Source organism: Papilio polytes, unplaced genomic scaffold, assembly GCF_000836215.1.
Source record: "Papilio polytes unplaced genomic scaffold, Ppol_1.0 DF823399.1, whole genome shotgun sequence".
Lineage (NCBI taxonomy): Eukaryota > Metazoa > Arthropoda > Insecta > Lepidoptera > Papilionidae > Papilio > Papilio polytes.
In genome coordinates, this window is record NW_013525805.1 from 3,620,408 (window position 1) to 3,640,490 (window position 20,083).

Here is a 20,083-nt window from a genome sequence, read left to right on the forward strand (position 1 = left end):
TAAAGGAGACGCACATGAAGAGAATATCTCCCCTTCCTATGTATCTCCTCCTCCGTCAAATCCACTTCCCCTACCCATCCTCTCCTTGTAAGAAAAGGGTGGTAAAGAAAAAGGGACTTTAGTTAGGCTTCCGGCACCACACTCATCTTTTCACTAAAACAACCTTTAAAAAAAGGGATACCGGTCAATAACTTACATTAATACAGACCGTATTGTACTATATAGCTATCGAGACAGTCATCGATCATGATCCATGACTATTTTTGTTACATCTACTTGTTACAAATATAGGTACACTAAAATTTATAAACGGAATGGCTTAAAAGCTTAACAATTAGTATTTTCCTCATTTTGGCAATAACGATTATGTTTGGAAACGATAATGAAAGGAATAGATAAAGTTAATTATCAGTAACATCAACAAGAATTTAAGTATGAACTAAACGAAAGTTGTCATTTACTTAAAATTCAATGCAGTTGCAAAACCTATCCATTTTTAGAGATCAATGATCTGTACTAAAACAAAACGCTTTTCAAGAAAATGAGAGTGGAATATCAACAACCACATTAATGAAGGTATTCCGATGCAGTGTCACACCGGAGTGAAGCCGTACGAGTGCGGTATCTGCGGCAAGGCGTTCGCGCAGTCCAACAGCTGCAAGCTGCACGTGCGCACCGTGCACCTCAAGCAGCCCACGCCCTACCTCAGCCGCGCGCGCCTCGACCGCCGCGCCCGCCTCGCGCACCAGCCCGGGAACCAACCTGCGAGCCAACCCGCGAACCAACCATCGCTATACTGACCGCACGTGACAATAACTAGATCATTTACCCTATTTTGAGTGCTCAGATGGATTTTTTTATCCGAAGATATGTTCATTAGGATGAGAATACACATGCCAGTGAATGGATAGTAAGGGAGGTTTCACAAGAGGTCGGATATTTTTATCTTTAATGCATTTTTTTAAGAAAAATGTTCTTTCACTCTTGTAACCATCATTCTATCTCGCTCTTTTCAGGATTTAAAAGACCAAATAATTACTAAACACCGCAATTGTGCAGTGACAATTAATTGTAAGTTTGTGGTTTAGTCAACATTTTAGCTCGGTATGTCTATTTATGTAAGATGTAATTAAACCTTATTTTTTACTACTATGGCGTTTTATTTTATCTAATCGCTTCCAAAACAAGTTGTATAGGCAATTGTTTGAAAATGACAGCTTTTGTCTGCAGTCCAACTCCCTTTTGTTGTTTAAAAATTAAATGGATAGAAAATACCGTGTTTATACCCTGTCCATTTATAAAGATCAGTGGTTTTTAATAGTTGTCAATGTCACCTGTCATAAATAAATATCAGCTGTCGTTTAAAAAACAGGTTAACTTCGTTATTTTATTATTTAACTTTAAGACTGTAAATTCTTTAATTTACCCAACTGGTCATGTTGAGAAAAGGTAATAAATTAAAATGAATTCAAACGGTATCAGCTTGTGTGAAAGTACCACGGACGCGGTACATCCGCGATTTGCAAAGAAACCTGTTTATTGTCTTGGGGGTATAGTATTTGGTTTATGCGTAGATATTTATTAACCCTTGCTTTCTACTAACTAACCAAGTGTTTTTGAACATATCATTTTGTTGTTGAAATAAATAAACGGTTTTGAAACATTTTATCAAGCACTACAATATGATAATTATGTCAAAACTGGCTCTGACCTTAGATAAAGTAGCTATCAGTCATAACTTTTGCATATTATGGGTAAGTAGCTTGTTTAAAATGTGTATTTATTATGTAATCAAATTTTCAAGTTCATATTAAATTAACAGAATTTTAAAATAAACTAAAACACTGTGTTATAAGTATTTTTATCTATATTTGTATAGAGTTGTATTATCTGTGGTAATGTTTATAACTACAAACTCTAACTAATGCATATTTACTAATGATAAGATAGTGTAAGCTTGAGATATGCAAGGCTGTTTTAAAAATATTTTATGCTTCTCCAAGATTTAGACCGATCTTTATATCCATTTAAATACTTATCATTTACTTCATCTCTATTTTTTATTCATATTTAGTAGAAAGGCAAATGAGTAAGCAACCATTTGAATTAATCAAATATAGCAAAATAACTGTTATCCATAGACCTCTGTCTTTTGAAACATGTATAAAAAGTTCCTCCTTAAACTGGAAAAAAAAGAAATATGTTTGTTTGAATTATGGTTGTGTTTAACAGAAAATGTTTAACTTAATATAATTTTTTTAAGGTTTCAAAATAGCAATAGTCCAGTTGTCAGTTGGACCAGACAAGACAAAGAATGTAGCAAATGCTGTAAAAGAGATCCACAAAGCAAAAGAGAAAGGAGCTCAATTGATAGCCTTGCCTGAGTGTTTCAATTCTCCTTATGGTACTCGTAAGTATAAGTATACTAGCTTTTACCTCAACACCATCTGCATGGATTAAAAAAAAAATAAAAAGCAAGTATGTTCCAGACTATGTTTTATTTTTGTGATAAATTTTATTCAGATGTGTCATGTAATTCGGGAGATATCTTCAAACAAACATCGATCCATCTAACCTCTTTGTAGAGTTCTTCAATGAGTATGCAGAGGAAGTGCCATCAGGGGCGACGTGCCAGGCGCTCTCGCAGGCGGCGGCGGAGGCCGGCGTGTGCGTGGTGGGCGGCACGCTGCCGGAGCGCTGCGGACCCAAGCTGTACAACACTTGCACTGTGTGGGACAGTGCGGGGAAACTGCTTGCTAAGCATAGAAAGGTATATGCAATACCTTTTTCAAATATAAAGTGATCGGTCTAATAAAAGTTATTGGTAAATAACCCAGACCAGGGTTTTTTATACAACAAGGGGGCAAACGAGCAGCGAGTCGCCTAACAATAATTGATCCGACGTCTATGAACTTCAAGAAACCTTAAAAACTGTTATACATAGTACAAAAGTAAATTATAAAAAAACTCTTTTAAAAAAGGTTTTGTTTTTAATTTTGAATATATTAAATTCCAGCTTATCTTATAAATTATTTCAGTTGCATCTATTCGACATAGACATTCCAAACAAGATAACATTCAAAGAGTCCGAGGTGCTGAGTGCGGGGAACCAGATCACGACGTTCGAGTTCCAGGGCATTAAGATAGGGCTGGGCATCTGCTACGACCTCAGGTTCCCGGAGATGGCGCGCATTATGGCCGACCAAGGTTTGTTTATTGTAAAAAAAAATGATTTTTAACTACTCTATGACATATTGATTAAGTACTCTGACTTCTATTGATGTGTCCATTAATATAAGTCAGAGAGGCTATAAAACTTAGTATTGTGTACCTCTTTGATTTTCACCATTGTAGCGGTTGTTAATGGTGGTAAAGATTCGAACTAGAGATAGTAATAATCGTAATAGAGATAGATTTCGGTTGTTAATATTAAAATGGGGGTTTAATTGTGAATGAAGCGATATGTGTAATTTTCAAGAAATCGCCTATCCATTTAAACAGATCAGTGGTATGACAATCTGCTTGAATAGTCTTTGACGAATTGATTGAATACTCTATGACAACTTACTAGCATACTCTATGACGGATTGTTCGTATACTCTATGGTAAGTTTCTTGAATTTTCTTTGGCGAATTATTAAAAAAGTTATTTTTTTTATATATGAATTGTTCCAGGTTGTTCATTGCTAGTGTACCCAGGGGCGTTCAACATGACGACGGGGCCGCAGCACTGGGAGCTGCTGGGGCGCGCGCGAGCCACCGACCTGCAGCTGTGGGTGGCGCTGGCGAGCCCCGCGCGCGACACTGCCGCCGGATACGTTGCTTGGGGACACTCCACGCTGATAGACCCTTGGGGAAAACCCGTCGCCAAATTGGACGAAAAACCGGGCACGCTGTTTGCTGATATAGGTACTTTTGACTACATCATTATAGTTCACCATAGAAAGGCTTAGAGTTTACTTTAATTTCGTAAATATATGTATTATAATGTTTTCAATGTAAAAACGTCGTGTAAATGAAATTCTAAAACAAACGATGAATCGAACCTGCAGATTACAAGTCTAAGATCTAAACCACTGAGTCACCGACAAGCAATTGCCCATAACTGAATCTTGTTCTTTTGTGTTTAAGTATTTTGTTATTAGAGTTTTATTTAAAATTTTATGATTCCAGATCTAACTGCAGTTGAAGAAGTAAGAAGTCAAATACCGATAAGATGTCAAAGACGAACGGACGTTTATGATACGATACAGATTTGCAAATAAATATTTTTATAATCTGTGGAAACTGGAACTTGTAATATCACAAGGATATGAAACAATATTCATTATAACTATAGATTTATTGTTATATTTTGTAAAGGTTTATAAAATTTTATATTTATAAGTACAAATTAAATACGTGGTTTGTACCGTCATGATAGAACTAATGGTCTTTGTGTACATAAAAAGTGATAATAAAATCTATTTCAACACCTATAAGCCAGGATTTTAATATTCTCGGTTTATTCTTCTTTCTCAAGAAGTCTGTATATTTATTTTTATTAAATTTTTGATTTAAAATCGGAGGGTTTTATTGATTTCAAGCTGACTGTCAGCAGTTGTAACACGCTGTCGGCGCAACCCCAAAACAAAGTCAGCCCACTCCCGCCTGCAACAATTGAATAGCAACATGGAATAATTTGCTCTTTAAATTCGAAAGGCGCTTTACGAAATTTTTGTTTCATCTATAAAATGTGCACAGCGTACTTACCGTGTCCGTAATTGTGTATGTACACTTTGCCCTCCCTCACCTCGATTTCCAGTCGCACCTCGTCTCTGCCGGGCCGCAAACCTACCCAGTGCTGTATTAATTCAGCATACTGTAAGAACATGAAGGCTGTTAGATTGTTTAGTATAATAGCTTAGCATGAATGATTCAAAAATACAAATTAAATGTATGTGTTCGTTTTAAAATTTCCTAATTTCAAATTACCTTCAGTCCAGGTATCATTTGCTTACAACCGTTAATAATAAAATCTTTATTTTCATCGTCTAGTTCCCTCCTGTAATCGTGTTCCTGGTGTGTTCCTCCCAACACGCACAACGCATCACTACAAGATATAAACAAATTTGAACTTTAAGACTAGTCAAAAAGGTACAATTAAAACTGGTGACAAATTTAAAACTTACTTGGGAATTACATAATGACCACTGTCTTCATCAACTATTGTATAGTTTAGCCACGGAGCTTTTACCTGGAAAGATGTCAACATATGTCCTTATATAGACATAATATCCTTTGCTAGGTTTATTACATAAATCTACGTTGCTTGCAACAAAGTAAACCAATTGTTTAGTCTCGCTTTGATTGCTATGAGCTTACATGAAGGTGCTCACTACTCGATTTTTAGTTATGCAACTAAACAGTTGAATGGGCTGCGAAACAATCGACAGTCGCAACAGTTATGCGATAGACTAAAGTGTGCGCTCTTGCAAACAACCAAAAGAAAAGCTGACTCTAAGCGTGTGGTTAATTGCTCCTTATGATTTACTTGATTTCGCCACGTCTCCGTCCGCGTGGAATAAAACACAAAAGTGTTCCTATGTGTTCTTCCAGATTATCCTCTACATCTATACCAAATTTAATCGAAACCCGCTCAGTCGTTTAAGCTACAAACTCTAACAAACATCCATCCGTCTAAACTTTCGCATTTATAATATTAGTATGGAGTTTGATGACTACCGTTAAGTTACCTTTGCGATTTGTCCACGTATAGGAAACACTCTATCGTCGGGTACGAGATGTCTCGCGCCTACCCCCGTGCAGTTCACCACCACGTGGTAGCCTGACAGCAAGGAATCCGATAGGGATGATATTTTCGCTTTCACTATCTTTCCATTAGCAGCCTTATACCTCTTGTACAAATACTCCAATAGTTTTGGCGCCTGGATCACGAATGTTGTGAAACTACGTCCAGCTCTGTTTAAAAACAAACGTTTGATAAATTCAGCTGTAGTTAAAATCGTAACACGCCAGTACAGTAGGACAGTAGCGCTTAAAATCAGTGATGTTATGCAATTGGTATACCACTGGCGCCACTGTAGAAAATCAATCCATGCTAGACCAACACTACTGTACAACTGTATTTTCATAATGTGAACCTGGAATTACACCAGACAGTATTCTTGTGTTTTTTTAATACAAGCCTTTAATATCTTTATCAATGTCACTTTTTATAGCAAACTTTCGTATTCCGGTCTATTATTTAAAAAGAATTAAAGAGCTAGAAAAAAAGATTTCAAAATGATGCGAACTACTTACGCATAATTAACAGAGTGCATACGACTGAGATGATCTAATTGTCTCATGTCGAGCTCCCTGTACCCAAAGACGAGGTCCGCCCAGCGCGGGCGCAGCACCTCGCGCTTGTCTCTATACAGCTCGTACATCGGCATCAGGGATATATGATACCCACCAGTGTACCACAGATCGTGTAGAAATTGATAAGTCTCGCTACCCCATTTCCTGTATCCGGAAATATATCAAAGATTATTAACTCTAAAACGAACCACTAAATTTAAAACACTGAAAAGTTTTTACATACGTAAGTTTTTCTTGTGATGTACTACCACAGAGGTAAGGATACCAGAGTCCGCCTGAACCATCGCCTGTGGTGTTTGGCGTAAACTCCTCGGAAAATATCGTCACCTGAAAAATTGTGAGACATTTGTGTTTAGATAATGTAACATTTGACTTCTGGAGTTCGAATCCTAATTTGATCGCAGGTTTTAATATGGAACCACTTGGCAAGACTGTTTGTTTAGGTCAAATTTACTTTTTTTTAGAAATTATAAAACGCACTCACATCAAAGTCGGAATATTTCTCCTTAATTTTTAAAGCGCATGTCAAACCGTTGACCCCCGCACCGATAACTGCAATTTTAACCATTTCTTACAACTATCTCGCTGCAAATACAAATGATGATTGAATGATGCATTGCTGCATTAAAAATGATCCGTTATCGAAAGTTCATAGGTCCAGTAAACAAGTAATTAAAGGTCTCCTGTGCATATTTGTCTAAGCTAGTATCGTTAATGTTGTATCGTTATGTTAATAAACACTGCTAAATCCTAAATTACATTACGATAACGGAGTTATTTAAAGACTGGGCTCCTACGGCTACAACTTGTGGGGTAGGCAGGCAGTAACAAACAATTTATTTTTTTGGTAGTAACCACTGCGATAGCTTTTTGTTAGACATTATCTATCCACTACAAAATAAGATGGAAAAAGATATTCTAATCTTTAATTTTCGAATTAGATTGTTAAAATGACTCTGTCTCTTGTGGCTGTAAGATTCTTTTTTTACTCTGTTCTTTAGATGTCAAACAGCTGTCAATAAGTCGATTTGTCAAAAATCCAAACATTAAAAGTCAAAACACTGCAAATAATGCGGTTTGAAACTATTTTATAAATAAGACTTTATTTAGATTAATAAGTAGTTAATTCTTTAATAAAAAGTTTTACAAAACTTACCGACACCTAACTGTATACATTTAAAATGAAGTCAGTAGTCTATTATTCTATTTTGATGATTTTTAAATTCAGTAATAACCAAAAGTTTATTGTTTTAGGCTCACCGTAGATGGATTATTAGTGTATTTCCCTTACGATTACATATACCCAGAGCAGTATGCATACATGCTTGAATTAAAACGAGCTCTTGATGCAAAGGTACAATCCTCGTATCACAATAAACTTCAGTAATCGTTACATTTTAAATTATATCATTAATAAAACATTACAGGGCCATGGACTACTTGAAATGCCGTCGGGGACAGGCAAAACTATTTCATTATTATCATTAATTGTTGCTTATATGATACAAAATCCACATCATGTCAGGTGAGATTTTTTTTTAAGTCTTTTTAACATTTGGAACTATGTTTGTATAAATGTTTCAATGTTTTCAGAAAGTTGATATACTGCTCCCGTACTGTCCCAGAGATAGAGAAAGTGTTAGAAGAGCTGAAGAATCTTATTAAATATTATGAAAAGAGTCAAGGGGAGAAGCCTAGTCTCACTGGAGTAGTACTTAGTTCCAGGAAGAATTTATGTGTACATCCAGATGTAAGTTGTGATAGACATCTTTACATGAATTCTGTACTAATATAGTATTATTGTGTCTGTAAATGTGTGTAAATCATTTTTTAATTGAGTTACCCTTTAATTATCTATATTCTATGATATTCTACTGAGATTGATTTCCTATTTAATAGATTTAAATTAGAAGAAAATTAAAAGATTCTTCTATATCAGGGGTGGCAAACATTTATGTGTCTGTCATTTTTTTAAGGAAATGTTTAATGTGGTCTTAGACATGTCATTGAATAATTTTGACTGCAATTTTTACGTGAATTCCATTGTCCAACTATTTCACAATTTTATGTTATGTTTTTTTAATTTTTGATGTGCCCAAAATATATCAAGTACCATTTATGGCATGCATGCCAGTGGTTCCCCATCCCTTTTCTATATTAATCCTTTCAGTTCTATTTTGGTATTTTAATATGTTATTTGAGTAATATACATTTGTAGGTGTCAAGGGAAAGAGAGGGGAAGCTGGTTGATGGCAAATGCCACTCTCTCACCGCTAGCTACATCCGAGAAAGACATGAAAGTGATGGCTCTGTGCCTATATGTAAGTAAATCTTACTAATATAAATGGTAAAGCTTAGATTAGTGGATGTTAGAGTTTGTAACCTAAACTGCTGAACAGATCTCAATGATAGTTGGCATAGATGTAGAGGATAGTCTGGAAGAACACATGGACTTATGCTCATATTTTGCAAACTAAACTAGTATAACACTATTTTACACACAGAAGGAAGTTAACTAAGAGTTTCAATTGGTCTTAAATAAATTAAGTAATTATCAACCATTAATTTTAAGTTATAACCAGTATTTTTTTCTATTTTAATAGAGTATTATATATATATACTGTATACAGTAGAGCCTCGATAAGTTAAAGTCCAAGGGAAACACAAAATATTATAAGTTATAAAGGTTTTAAGTTATCAAGGGTCTTTGTTATAGAGGTTTTAGGCTCTGCAGGAACAAATTATTTTTTGAAGTTATAGAGGTTTTTAAGTTACCGAGGTTTGAGTTATTGATGTCTACTCTATGTGTATAGTATTTTGTCTGCTTTTACTTATTGTAATGACTTACTTCTAGTATATACAAATAATGTTTTATATCCTGTGATTAGTAAGGTCAAATTCCCAGGTCAGTTTTACGAGGGTTTTAACCGAGAAGGCAAGGAATCAATGTTACCGTACGGAGTATACACAATAGATGACATGAAGCAATATGGTGCTGATAGAAATTGGTGTCCATATTTCTTGTCCAGGTTTGCTGTGAGTCTGTTTACAATTTCAATATAAACATATTAGAGTTTAATCTACAGATTTATCTGGATGTTATTTCTGGTTAAAGTACAGTGAGGGAATTTGGCGGTGATCCATCTTAAAGCTACAGTCTTTTGAATATTTTGTATGATGCATATTTTAATTATGTCTTTATTAAAAGGTTGGTTGATTGTTAGCAGTTAGGTGCTATTTATTATTATGTTATTTTTGCAACTCACTTCTACCAAATTGGTTATTTTTGAGGCGGAGTTTGTCTTAATGCAAGAAACAAAGTAATATTTTTGTAAGTGGAAAACCGCAAAATTCCGCGACTCTAAATTTACATTAAAATATAAACTGATAAAATTAAATTTACTAGCCTTGTGTTTTTTTATATTATTTTATTTTATTACAACAGCGTTATTTATTTGTGTTTTAGTAACTTTACTATTAATAAATGTCACATTATATTAATTATTAATTTATTTCCACTTGATAGATAATCCACGCAGAAATAGTAGTCTATTCGTACCACTACTTATTAGACCCGAAGATAGCGGAGGTGGTCTCTAAAGAACTGCACAAGGAGGCCGTGGTTGTGTTCGACGAGGCGCACAACATTGACAATGTATGCGTGGACTCGCTCAGCGTGAGGATCACTCGCCGCACTATAGACAAGAGCACGGCCGCGCTGCAGCAGCTAGAGAAGACCGTCGCACAGTAAGTTGTCGATGGTTTAAATTGTAGTGTTTTAGAGATGTTCTGTTGATTTAGGTGCAGGGACGTCGCTTACGTTAAATGTTCATGAGAGCCATTTAAACTTTTTATTTTTAGAAAAAAAAAAACATAAAAGCAATTGAAAGATTTTCAGAACGGTTTATGATTAAAATTACTATAATTCTGCATACTTCATTATTTATTTCGTATTTAAAATTCGCTGATTCTGGTTATATAGATAGTCAATATCGCCTAAAATGGCGGTTGAAACAGTCTTTCGCCCGTGGATATGTTTTGTCTCAACTCGTGTAGTATGAGAGAGCAGGACGCGGCGCGGCTGACGGCGGAGTACGAGCAGCTGGTGGAGGGGCTGCGCGAGGCGGCGGCGGCGCGCGAGACCGACACCATACTCGGCAACCCCATACTGCCGGATGAAGTGCTCAACGGTGCGTACTGTCTCTGTCTCTTCTGTCTCCTGTGTCCCACAGGAGAGAGCAGGACAGGCTGACTGCGGAAGTACCTACTTTTAGACATTAACTAGCTATCGCCTGTGACTCCGTCCGCGTGGTATTAAAGAAAACAAAACCAATTAGCAGTTTAGGTTACTAACTTTAACAAACATCCATCATCAATCCATCTTTTCACATTTTTAATATTAGTATGATAATAAAAAATAATAAACTAGCTATTCCCACGCGACCTTATTCGCATGAAATTATAAAAATTTCATTTTATTGTTTACATGTGTCAAATTATGAATTACAAATGTCAAAATGACATGACATGATGTCAAACCTTGGCAATCTTGTTTCCTTGATGTTGGCAGCAACTTATGGTCTCTTTCCCACATTAGGGTTTTCATCCAAAATATTTACAACTAAGTTTAATGGCGTATAAATATGTAGACTAAAGCATGATGTAAGTGTAGGGATTTTTTATTTAAAAAGAGTTATTCAAAAATATGCTGTGATTGCTGACATCTTAGGCAACAAAGAAGTGAGTGTTCACGCTTTATTATATTAGTATAGATTGCACATTGCAATATTTTGTTTACACAGAACGTTCTAGAAGAATCTAGTGTAGAATAATAGTTTATATAACAGGATTTATTAATGTCTTCTTCAGAGGTGGTGCCCGGCAATATCAGGAACGCGGAGCACTTCCTAGGCTTCCTGAAGCGGTTCATAGAATATCTTAAAACCAGGCTCCGAATACAGCATGTCGTACAGGAGTCACCCGCAGGTAAATATTAAGATATTAAGTCAAATTAAACATTAAAATCACACTTTATACTAAACTAGCTTTCGCTCGCGAATGCGTCCGCGTGGAATAAAAAAAAGCAAAAGTAAGTAGCCATGTGTTCTTCCAGACTATCCTCTTCATATGTGTCAAATTTCATCGAGATCGGTTCTGCAGTTTAGGCTACAAACTCTAACAAACATCCATCTATCCATCCATCCATCTAAACTTTCACATTTATAATATTAGTATGATGGATATGAAAATTTTTGAAATGTCTGACTCGAAGGACCATAAAATATAAGTAATTTTATTTTTAAATGAAACGTTGATGTTACTGTTCAAGATTATTATATAAAATGACATGCAATTCAGCTATAATTGTGCTTATTTCTGTTATTGTATTATGCCAAATAATAGTTAGACACTGTTTTGTTAAAACGTATATTAACATGATGAACTTGATATAATGGACTTTAACATGGTTGTTTCAACATAAATATGTACTATATTTATTGGTTGAAATCGCGTCATGCAAGATTACGCATAACCTTTCAATAGTCATGATTTGTTGAAAATCGCACCGAGCCCTAATATAAAGGATTTAAAACACTATCTGAATTTTGTATGGTAAGGCTTTTTGTCTTAAAATTGTCAGGTTTCCTCAAAGATCTAGCATCACGGGTCTGTATAGAACGTAAACCGTTACGTTTCTGTGCATCTCGGCTGTCCTCGTTACTCCGCGCGCTGCAGATCCCCGACCCTTCAGGGTTCGCGGCGCTGACGCTGGTGACGCACCTCGCCACCCTCGTGGCCACTTACACCAAGGGCTTCGTCATCATCATCGAGCCCTTCGATGATAAAACGCCCACCGTCTCCAACCCTATATTGTATTTCTCGTGAGTATGCAAAAGGTACAGTTGTGGAAATCCGCGGTGTCCCACTTATAAAAGTTGTTTTGTTTCTTAAAACGAGACGAACCTAGCCTCTTATGAAAAAATAACTGTCGCCCGCGACTGCGTCCGCGTGGAATAAAAAAAAATAAAAGTGAGTAGCCTATGTGTTCTCCTAAACTATCCTCTACATCTATACCAAATTTCATCGAGATCCGTTCAGCAGTTTAGGCTACAAACTCTAACATCCATCCATCCATCCATCTAAACTTTCACATTTATAATATAAATATGCAGTGAGTGTCGCATACGACAATTATAGCATTTAAAGTGCAACACCGCCAGATTCCCTGACTGTATTTATTGTCAAATAACCCTTTTAAACCTATTCTTATGTAATTTTGTTCATAGTTTTTTTTCTGCTGTTCCATTTGTATTTTTTTTAAACTCCATATTTTCGATAAATTCTATGTATAGGTGTAATTATAAAATTTGATACGAATTTTCCGTTTTTTTTTATTTATCTCTTTTTCCAAATAAAGTTGCGTGTGTTAACATTTTTTTATTTTTCGTTTTTAAGATTTATATATGTTTATTTTTTTTATTTCAGTTGTATGGACTCATCAATAGCTATGCGGCCCGTGTTCGCGAGATTCCAATCAGTTATAATAACATCGGGTATGTGATTGTCATTATGGATATTTGTATGAACTTCATCATCCACTTGCCCTCATCCCTTACTGAGGGTAGGTACAGTATGTGCTGAGTGTATGGAGTCCATACATCTATCAGCCATATCTAAATCCACTCCTCTCTTAAGCATGTCCTCTTTCACACAATCCATACATACTTTCTTCGTTCTTCCCCTTCCTTTGTAGCCATCCATATTCAATCTTAACACTTTCTGGTTTATGTCTCCATCGGCTCTCCGCATAACATGGATATTTGTATGAACTTGTATGACAATATAAGACAAAATTCAATTTTTAGACATTTTAAGGGTAGTGATTTGTAAAATATGCATATTCCAGGAACATTATCTCCCTTGGACATGTACCCCAAGATCCTGGACTTCAACCCTGTCATCATGAGCTCCTTCACCATGACCCTGGCGAGGCCCTGCCTGCTGCCCATGGTGAGTCTCACAACTCACCACATTACTTGTTAAGAGTGATTTACTACTAACATCCATCCATCCAAACTTTCGCATCCTATATTTATTTATTTATTTATTTATTTATTGGTGATAACCACTCAGCAAATGTGCTGATCTTCCGTGGCTTTTAAAATAGATGTTTTACACACATGTTTTACACATAACAAACTCATTCTCCATTACAAAATAAAATGTACATTGTAACAATAAAATTTTGACATATGCAATTGATAACCTGACACATTTAAACAACAAAATAATATTTTAGCGCGCATTGGCAGAACTCACGAATAAAATACACACAGGGTACAGGGTATGATTTTATGTTTTATGTGGTGGATTTTTGTGTAGAAAGTAAAAGTGTTTTTAATTTAAATTTAAAAGAGTGAACAGATTTCAAATTTCTAATTGGAGGTGGAAGGTCATTCCAGCACTTAGTTGCGGCAAATCGAAAACTGCCTCGGAAGGCAGCCGTATGGTACGTGGGGTAATTAAGTCGTGGTGCTGTCCTAATGCAACGTTGTGAGAAGGTTAACTTTTCATATAAATAAGAGGGTTCGCCTGATTTGATTACTCCAAAAAGCAACGTGGACATGTGTAGGGTTCGTCGACTGGCCATGTTCATAAGGTTGTGCCGGTTAAGAAAGGGAGAGACATGAGATCGCCGTGGGATAGAAAAGCAGTATCGCGCGCAGGCGTTTTGAACTCTCTGAATCATTCTTTTAGTTATCGCATACAGGCAACCGCCGTAAACAGTATCAGCATATGACAATTTGGATAAAACAAGTGTTTCACACAATTTAATTCTGATATCTACCGATAGATAATCGCGGATGCCGTACAAAACTTTTAACCTATAAAAGCAATTGCGCATTGTTTCTAATAAATGTTCCTCAAAACGTAACTTGCTGTCCATTATTATCCCTAAGTTGCGAGCTAGGAGGACCCGCTCTAAAGAACAGCCGTCAATGGAGATTTGCGGACCATGTGCTAGAATGTTGTCAACCTGCCTACGTGTTGCAAAAACCATGTATTTTGATTTTGTGGGGTTAAGTATTAAATTATTGAGCTTACACCATTTCGATATAAGCTCCAAATCTTCGTTTACTTTATATATATAGTATACTATACTAGTATTTAAAGAGGAAAGAATTGTATTTTTGGATTATCGTATGTTTTGAAATAACTAAAAATGACTGGGCCGATTTTAAAAATTCCTTCACAATTAAAAAGCTACGTTATCATTAACATAGGCATATATTTAAATTTCACGTGGCCAAAGTCGCGAGCAATAGCTAGTTTATAATATTAGTAAGACGACATGTTTATTGTTTTGTGATTGTTTGCTTCGCGGACCTTTCGCGCCTTGCATAGAATATATTTATTATATGAATAGTTAAATAAAGTGAAGTAAATTGGTTATATTTCAGATAGTGTCAAAGGGCAGCGACCAGGTGGCGATATCGTCGAAGTACGAGTCGCGGGAAGATGTCGCCGTCATCAGGAACTACGGACAACTGCTCGTTGAGGTGACGCTCACCACACAACACACAATACTCACGACATTACACTCAACACTCACCACATAACACTCAACATTCACCACATAACATTCAACACTCACCACATAACACTCATCATTCACCACATAATACTCAACACTCGCCACATTACACTCAACACTCGCCACATAACACTTAACACTCGCCACATAACACTCAACACTCGCCACATAACACTCAACATTCAACACTCACCATATAACACTCAACACTCACAACATAACACTCAAAACTCACCACACAGTGTTACCCTTGCCTCGTATAAAGCAGACATTCCCCCATATAACGCGGATATTTCCCACATACATATTTCTGTACTGTGAAATTTTAACGTATATATTTTTCTTAATACTCGATTAGGCGAAGCAATTTATCTCGTTATCGGGTTTACTGTAGTTATTAAAATGTATACTTAAACAAGGCGAGGCAAATCAAATTATTCCTCATACATATGCTAATCTATACTGATATTATAAAAAGGAAAGATTTATGTATTGTTAAGAACAAAATTAGTACCGTGCTATAGAATTGGCGCAACTCTAGATTATCGGTATAAACGTCACGTCCCTAGCTGACAGCTGTCAATGTCACTAGAAGTATGATTAGATTGGCGCGTCCTGAGTCCTGACAAGAAGTGTTGCTCTGAGTCTAAAGCGACAGTATCAATTAAATAAGTTGTCTAAAAGTATTTATTGAAATAACTAAAAAACTACTTCGCCGATTACAAAAATAGTTTCACCGTTAAAAGCTACGTTATTGATGTGTAACATAAGCTATGTTTTTAATATAACGAATAGCTAGTAATATATAAAATTGCAGATATCAGCGTGTGTGCCGGATGGCGTGGTTTGTTTCTTCACCTCTTACCTCTACCTGGAGAGTGTCGTCGGCGCCTGGTACGATCAAGGTAGTTATATTTACCTTAATAAGGGCCTGTCCCACCACTGGCTGATAGAGCCTCAGATAGGTAATAAATGACGTCACTGTCATAATATATTTTACACGGATTGTTATTAGATAATTTGGTGGGAAAGGCCCTTAGTATATTGATACATCACCCAAATATAAAGATAAAAGGAAAAAATACCTTTTAAAAACAAATTAATTGATTTTTTATGTTAAAAAAACATGTATGTTTGTATGTAACGTATAAACATAAAAACTACTCAACCGATTTGAAAATTTCTTTCACCATTAGCAAGGTACATTATCACTGAGTGATTTTGTATATATTTATTAAATACAGCTTTCGCCCGCGACTCTACCTGCGTGGAATTAAAACAACACAAGTATATAGCATATGTGTTCTTCCAGACTACGTCTATGGCATATTAGGCTGAAAACTCTAACAAACATCCTTCCGTAGCTTTTTCTGGAGCCGTTTTCGCGAACTAATTTATTGAAAAATGCCCCAATGTCCGCCATACGTCTGCTCAATGTCATTTCTGAAGATATACTAGTAGATATCTTTATAATGAGTCGAAATTCACAGGAATGCATACAGATGTGTGGAAGACGAGGCAAATAGGGGTATTTAGCTATGTTGTTATATTCTTCTTTTTAATTTCTGTGTATAATTTTTTTTCTTTTTTATTATCAGTTTTTTATTGTATTTTAACTATTTGTAATTATTATCACATAGATATAGTGTCACATTAGATTTATTCTGTAAATATGCTATATTCTCGTTATTAAATAAAATAAAAAAAAACTTACGTTTTGCATATATAATCTTATATCTTACTAATATTATAAATGCGAAAGTATAGATGTATCTTTATTAGAGTTTCTAGCCCAAACTGCTGAAGTAATTTCAATGAATGGCATCTATATAAAAGATAGTCTGGAACACAGAATTCTCACTTTTGTTTTTTTTTAATACGACGCGAACGGAGTCACGGGCGAAAGCTAGTATTAGTATAGATTTAGTAATGTGTGGTAGGCGTGGTGGCGAGCCTGCAGCGACACAAGCTGCTGTTCATAGAGACGCAGGACTCCGCGGAGACCAGCTTCGCACTCATCAACTATATCAAGGTATTTTCATCTTCCGTTTTCTGTGTCTGACGCTCTTTTTGTGACTTTAAGTCCGTTTTAATTTTTGACCTACTTACCAAAACTAGGAGGTACTGAATTCGTCGATATGTCTTTTTTTATTATTATTTTATGTGTGTTTTGTCAATGTTGTCAATGTCAATTATGTTACATGATTTAAATAAATAATGCCGTTTTAATTTTTATTTTATTAAATTTATTTATTTACATTGACGAAAGTATCCTATACACTAGACCTAATTGCCATCCCATTACCGGGTACTCGGGCTTGTCAATTAGCCCTCTTACGATGATGTACTCTCCCGAACTCTGCGTAAAAGACGAACCGTCCGTATGCGTATAGCGTTAAAGTATGATATATAAAAAAAAAAAGTCTTCAATCAGTATGCGCAAACATCTCTTACTGCAGTGTCGGGGGAGCCTCGGCAGAATTCTAAGACTATTATTATATTGGACACGGCTGCGTATAACTAACACAGAGATTGCAAGTATAAAACGTCTGGCAGTACACCTTCAAGAGTGATTTTCACATCTTGGCACGGACGGCCATCGCCCTTTGCTCCCTTTCAATATCTTTAAGTCGGACGCCCTGGGCGGTGGGCTGCCCTGGGCGGTGGGCTGCGGTGTACGGTGCTGAGTGTTGTGCAGGCGTGCGAGAGCGGGCGCGGCGCGGTGCTGCTGTCGGTGGCGCGCGGCAAGGTGTCGGAGGGCGTGGACTTCGACCACCACCTCGGCCGCGCCGTGCTCATGTTCGGCATCCCCTACGTCTTCACGCAGAGCCGCATCCTCAAGGCGCGCCTCGACTACCTGCGCGACCAGTTCCAGGTACCTGCGTTTGCTCCTTCCACTCGGCTTTTGTATATTAAATTTAACTCTTATGCATAAAAACCAATTTAATTTGAAAGATTTATTTATAAGTTGCTAAATTGTTTATTTGTGGTCGAGCGCGTAGTTCCTATAAAACTCTAGTGCCTAGGCCTTTCAAGAGATTTGGTCCTTCGAGTCGGATATGAACATAAAATAAATGAATTTCATTTAAAACATTCACTAGTTACTACTTTGTTTAAGAAAGTGGTCGGGCGCTTTATTCCTACACTAAGCTCTAAAGCCTACTCCTTTTGAGATATTCGGTCCTTCGAGTCAGATTTGAATCATCAAATAAACGAATTTATTTTCAAACTTGATCAAGATTACTCAAATTTTCTTTACTAAAATAATGTTTTGAGTAAATTGTTTGTTTTAGATACGTGAGAATGACTTTCTAACTTTCGACGCGATGCGACACGCCGCGCAGTGCGTCGGTAGAGCGCTCAGGTACTGTTTGGATTTAGACAAGAACAGATCTATATGATATATATTAATTAGAAAGAGACAACACTTGTAATATTCGCAATATTTATTGTTTTCCAGAGGCAAAACGGATTACGGTATAATGATATTCGCGGACAAGCGCTTCAGCCGCGCGGACAAGCGCAGCAAGCTGCCGCGCTGGATACAGGAGCATCTGCGCGACTCCCTCTGCAACCTCAGCACAGAGGAGGCTGTGCAGGTCTGCACTCACACGTACTCCATTACACTAACTCTCACTACATTACACTCTCTCTCACTCCATTACACTCTCTCTCACTCCATTACACTCTCTCTCACTCCATTACACTCTCTCTCACTCCATTACACTCTCACTACATTACACTCACTCTCATACTTCATTACACTCACTTTCACTACATTACACTCACTCTCACACTCCTATACACTCACTCGCACACTCCATTACACTCACTCTTACTACATTACGCACTCTCACACAACATTACACACTCTCTCACTACATTACTCTTACTCTAACTACATAACACTCACTCTCTTATTTCGTCATACTTCTATGTTTGGAACGCTAATAAAAATATTTATGTAATGTTTGTAGATCTGCAAGCGCTGGCTCCGTCAGATGGCGCAGCCCTTCACCCGCGAGGACCAGCTCGGCGTCTCCCTGCTGACGCTGCAGCAGCTCCAATCACAGGAACAACAGGAGAAGATAGAGAAGCAAGTTATACAGAAGTAGACTAGATGAAGTACAAGATTTGTGGAAATGTTAACATTATTTTTGCATTAAAGTAAGACATATTTTTAAAATCAATCAATGTTTCTTATTTAACTTATTACAAATCCCAACTAGTTTGTCTAAATAAGGTAGATTAGTTTGACAATTCATGTGACAATTTAGTAGAGATGGGTTGTGTAAAGTCAGGCATGAATCTTTTCGATTTTCTATTTTTATTATAGAAGTTGGAATCTTCAGATTTATAATTAAAACTTAAATAAAACTGCTTTCTCAAATTAATAATGACCTGCAGAACCATCTTACTAATGTTATTAATGTGAAAGTTTGGATGGATGGATGTTTGTTAAAGTTTGTAGCCTAAAAGGCAGAACGGATCTCGATGAAATTTGGCATAGGTGTAGAGGATAGTCTGGAAAAATACAACTACTTACTCTCTTTTGTTTTTATTGATACCACGCGGACGGAGTCGCGGGCGGAAGCTAGTCACAAATAATGAGAGTAACTAAATAATGTTACGAGTGTGAGGGACAGTTAAAACGCTTTGATAATTCTTCCATAATTTTATTCGCGACTTACAATAAGGGGTATTCGCTTATTACAATTGTTTTTTAACACTTTACTTCACACAAAATACAGAATCACTAAATTTGTTAGATTGTAGTTGTTACTGTTGAACAGATTAAAGGATCCGTAGTTGACATTTTTTTCTTTTATGTTTATGTTTTTTCATTCCAACGCAGACAATCGCGGGCAAAAGCTAGTTTATAAATAAAATAACATAAAACTTCAATATTTTATTAAATACACTTTCCTTAGTACATTTTTAAGTAACAATGTTAATGAAAATTATAAAACAACTTGGACACAATGTGCGTAACAACCGAAGAAATGCTGTAATAAAAAAACTAAACATTCTCTTAAGTCGGGAGGCAATAATGTACAGCCACGATAATGCACGACCCAATAATGCACGGCCCAATAATCCGTGTACAAACAAAGGATTTTGGTAC

The 20,083-nt window shown here is 36.3% G+C and overlaps 3 protein-coding genes and 1 long non-coding RNA gene across 7 annotated transcripts; 3 read left to right on the top strand and 1 right to left on the bottom strand.

Moving 5' to 3' along the window:
• Positions 1 to 427: 427 nt before the first annotated feature.
• On the top strand, positions 428 to 1,150 carry LOC106104895. Its single transcript, XR_001225697.1, has 2 exons — positions 428 to 931; positions 1,017 to 1,150. It is a non-coding gene; the product is annotated as an uncharacterized LOC106104895 (long non-coding RNA).
• A 192-nt stretch (positions 1,151 to 1,342) lies between these two features.
• Positions 1,343 to 4,561, top strand: LOC106104893 (omega-amidase NIT2). 4 transcript variants are annotated; one of them, XM_013285090.1, is made up of 6 exons: positions 1,343 to 1,449; positions 2,264 to 2,410; positions 2,586 to 2,770; positions 3,039 to 3,207; positions 3,675 to 3,908; positions 4,173 to 4,561. In XM_013285090.1, the coding sequence occupies exons 1-6, from the start codon at positions 1,437 to 1,439 to the stop codon at positions 4,262 to 4,264; spliced, it is 840 nt and encodes a 279-aa protein (XP_013140544.1). In that variant the 5' UTR covers positions 1,343 to 1,436; the 3' UTR covers positions 4,265 to 4,561. The 4 variants fall into 4 exon arrangements, with proteins under 4 accessions (XP_013140544.1, XP_013140543.1, XP_013140545.1 ...); XM_013285089.1 differs by lacking the exon at positions 1,343 to 1,449 and adding an exon at positions 1,456 to 1,550; XM_013285091.1 differs by lacking the exon at positions 1,343 to 1,449 and adding an exon at positions 1,649 to 1,754.
• LOC106104892 (D-amino-acid oxidase) lies at positions 4,526 to 6,989 on the bottom strand. Its single transcript, XM_013285088.1, has 8 exons — positions 6,847 to 6,989; positions 6,586 to 6,689; positions 6,303 to 6,506; positions 5,735 to 5,960; positions 5,171 to 5,235; positions 4,974 to 5,091; positions 4,752 to 4,860; positions 4,526 to 4,649 (listed from the first exon to the last, which is right to left on the bottom strand). The coding sequence occupies exons 1-8, from the start codon at positions 6,928 to 6,930 to the stop codon at positions 4,543 to 4,545; spliced, it is 1,017 nt and encodes a 338-aa protein (XP_013140542.1). The 5' UTR covers positions 6,931 to 6,989; the 3' UTR covers positions 4,526 to 4,542.
• Positions 6,990 to 7,508: 519 nt separating this feature from the next.
• Positions 7,509 to 19,148, top strand: LOC106104881 (TFIIH basal transcription factor complex helicase XPD subunit). Its single transcript, XM_013285076.1, has 19 exons — positions 7,509 to 7,548; positions 7,617 to 7,716; positions 7,790 to 7,887; positions 7,956 to 8,112; positions 8,581 to 8,683; positions 9,268 to 9,398; positions 9,889 to 10,109; positions 10,419 to 10,552; positions 11,232 to 11,348; positions 12,004 to 12,244; positions 12,849 to 12,916; positions 13,270 to 13,373; positions 14,825 to 14,923; positions 15,776 to 15,863; positions 16,899 to 16,990; positions 17,657 to 17,833; positions 18,252 to 18,322; positions 18,419 to 18,557; positions 18,936 to 19,148. Exons 1-19 carry the CDS (start codon positions 7,544 to 7,546, stop codon positions 19,071 to 19,073), a joined length of 2,283 nt encoding a protein of 760 aa, XP_013140530.1. The 5' UTR covers positions 7,509 to 7,543; the 3' UTR covers positions 19,074 to 19,148.
• The last annotated feature ends 935 nt before the right edge of the window (positions 19,149 to 20,083 follow it).

What these genes read in the sequence shown, in the direction of transcription:
- LOC106104893 (XM_013285089.1), top strand. Translation starts at nt 1,463, where the DNA reads ATGAATTCAAACGGTATCAGCTTGTGTGAAAGTACCACGGACGCGGTA. An exon ending in ACCTGTTTATTGTCTTGGGG is followed by an intron (nt 1,551 to 2,263) that starts GTATAGTATTTG and finishes AATTTTTTTAAG; the next exon opens with GTTTCAAAATAGCAATAGTC. An exon ending in TGCTTGCTAAGCATAGAAAG is followed by an intron (nt 2,771 to 3,038) that starts GTATATGCAATA and finishes AAATTATTTCAG; the next exon opens with TTGCATCTATTCGACATAGA.
- LOC106104892 (XM_013285088.1), bottom strand. Translation starts at nt 6,930, where the DNA reads ATGGTTAAAATTGCAGTTATCGGTGCGGGGGTCAACGGTTTGACATGC. An exon ending in ATGCACTCTGTTAATTATGC is followed by an intron (nt 5,961 to 6,302) that starts GTAAGTAGTTCG and finishes GTTTTTAAACAG; the next exon opens with AGCTGGACGTAGTTTCACAA. An exon ending in GGTCATTATGTAATTCCCAA is followed by an intron (nt 5,092 to 5,170) that starts GTAAGTTTTAAA and finishes TATATCTTGTAG; the next exon opens with TGATGCGTTGTGCGTGTTGG.
- LOC106104881 (XM_013285076.1), top strand. An exon ending in TGATGGCTCTGTGCCTATAT is followed by an intron (nt 8,684 to 9,267) that starts GTAAGTAAATCT and finishes TCAAATTCCCAG; the next exon opens with GTCAGTTTTACGAGGGTTTT. An exon ending in CTAGAGAAGACCGTCGCACA is followed by an intron (nt 10,110 to 10,418) that starts GTAAGTTGTCGA and finishes CAACTCGTGTAG; the next exon opens with TATGAGAGAGCAGGACGCGG.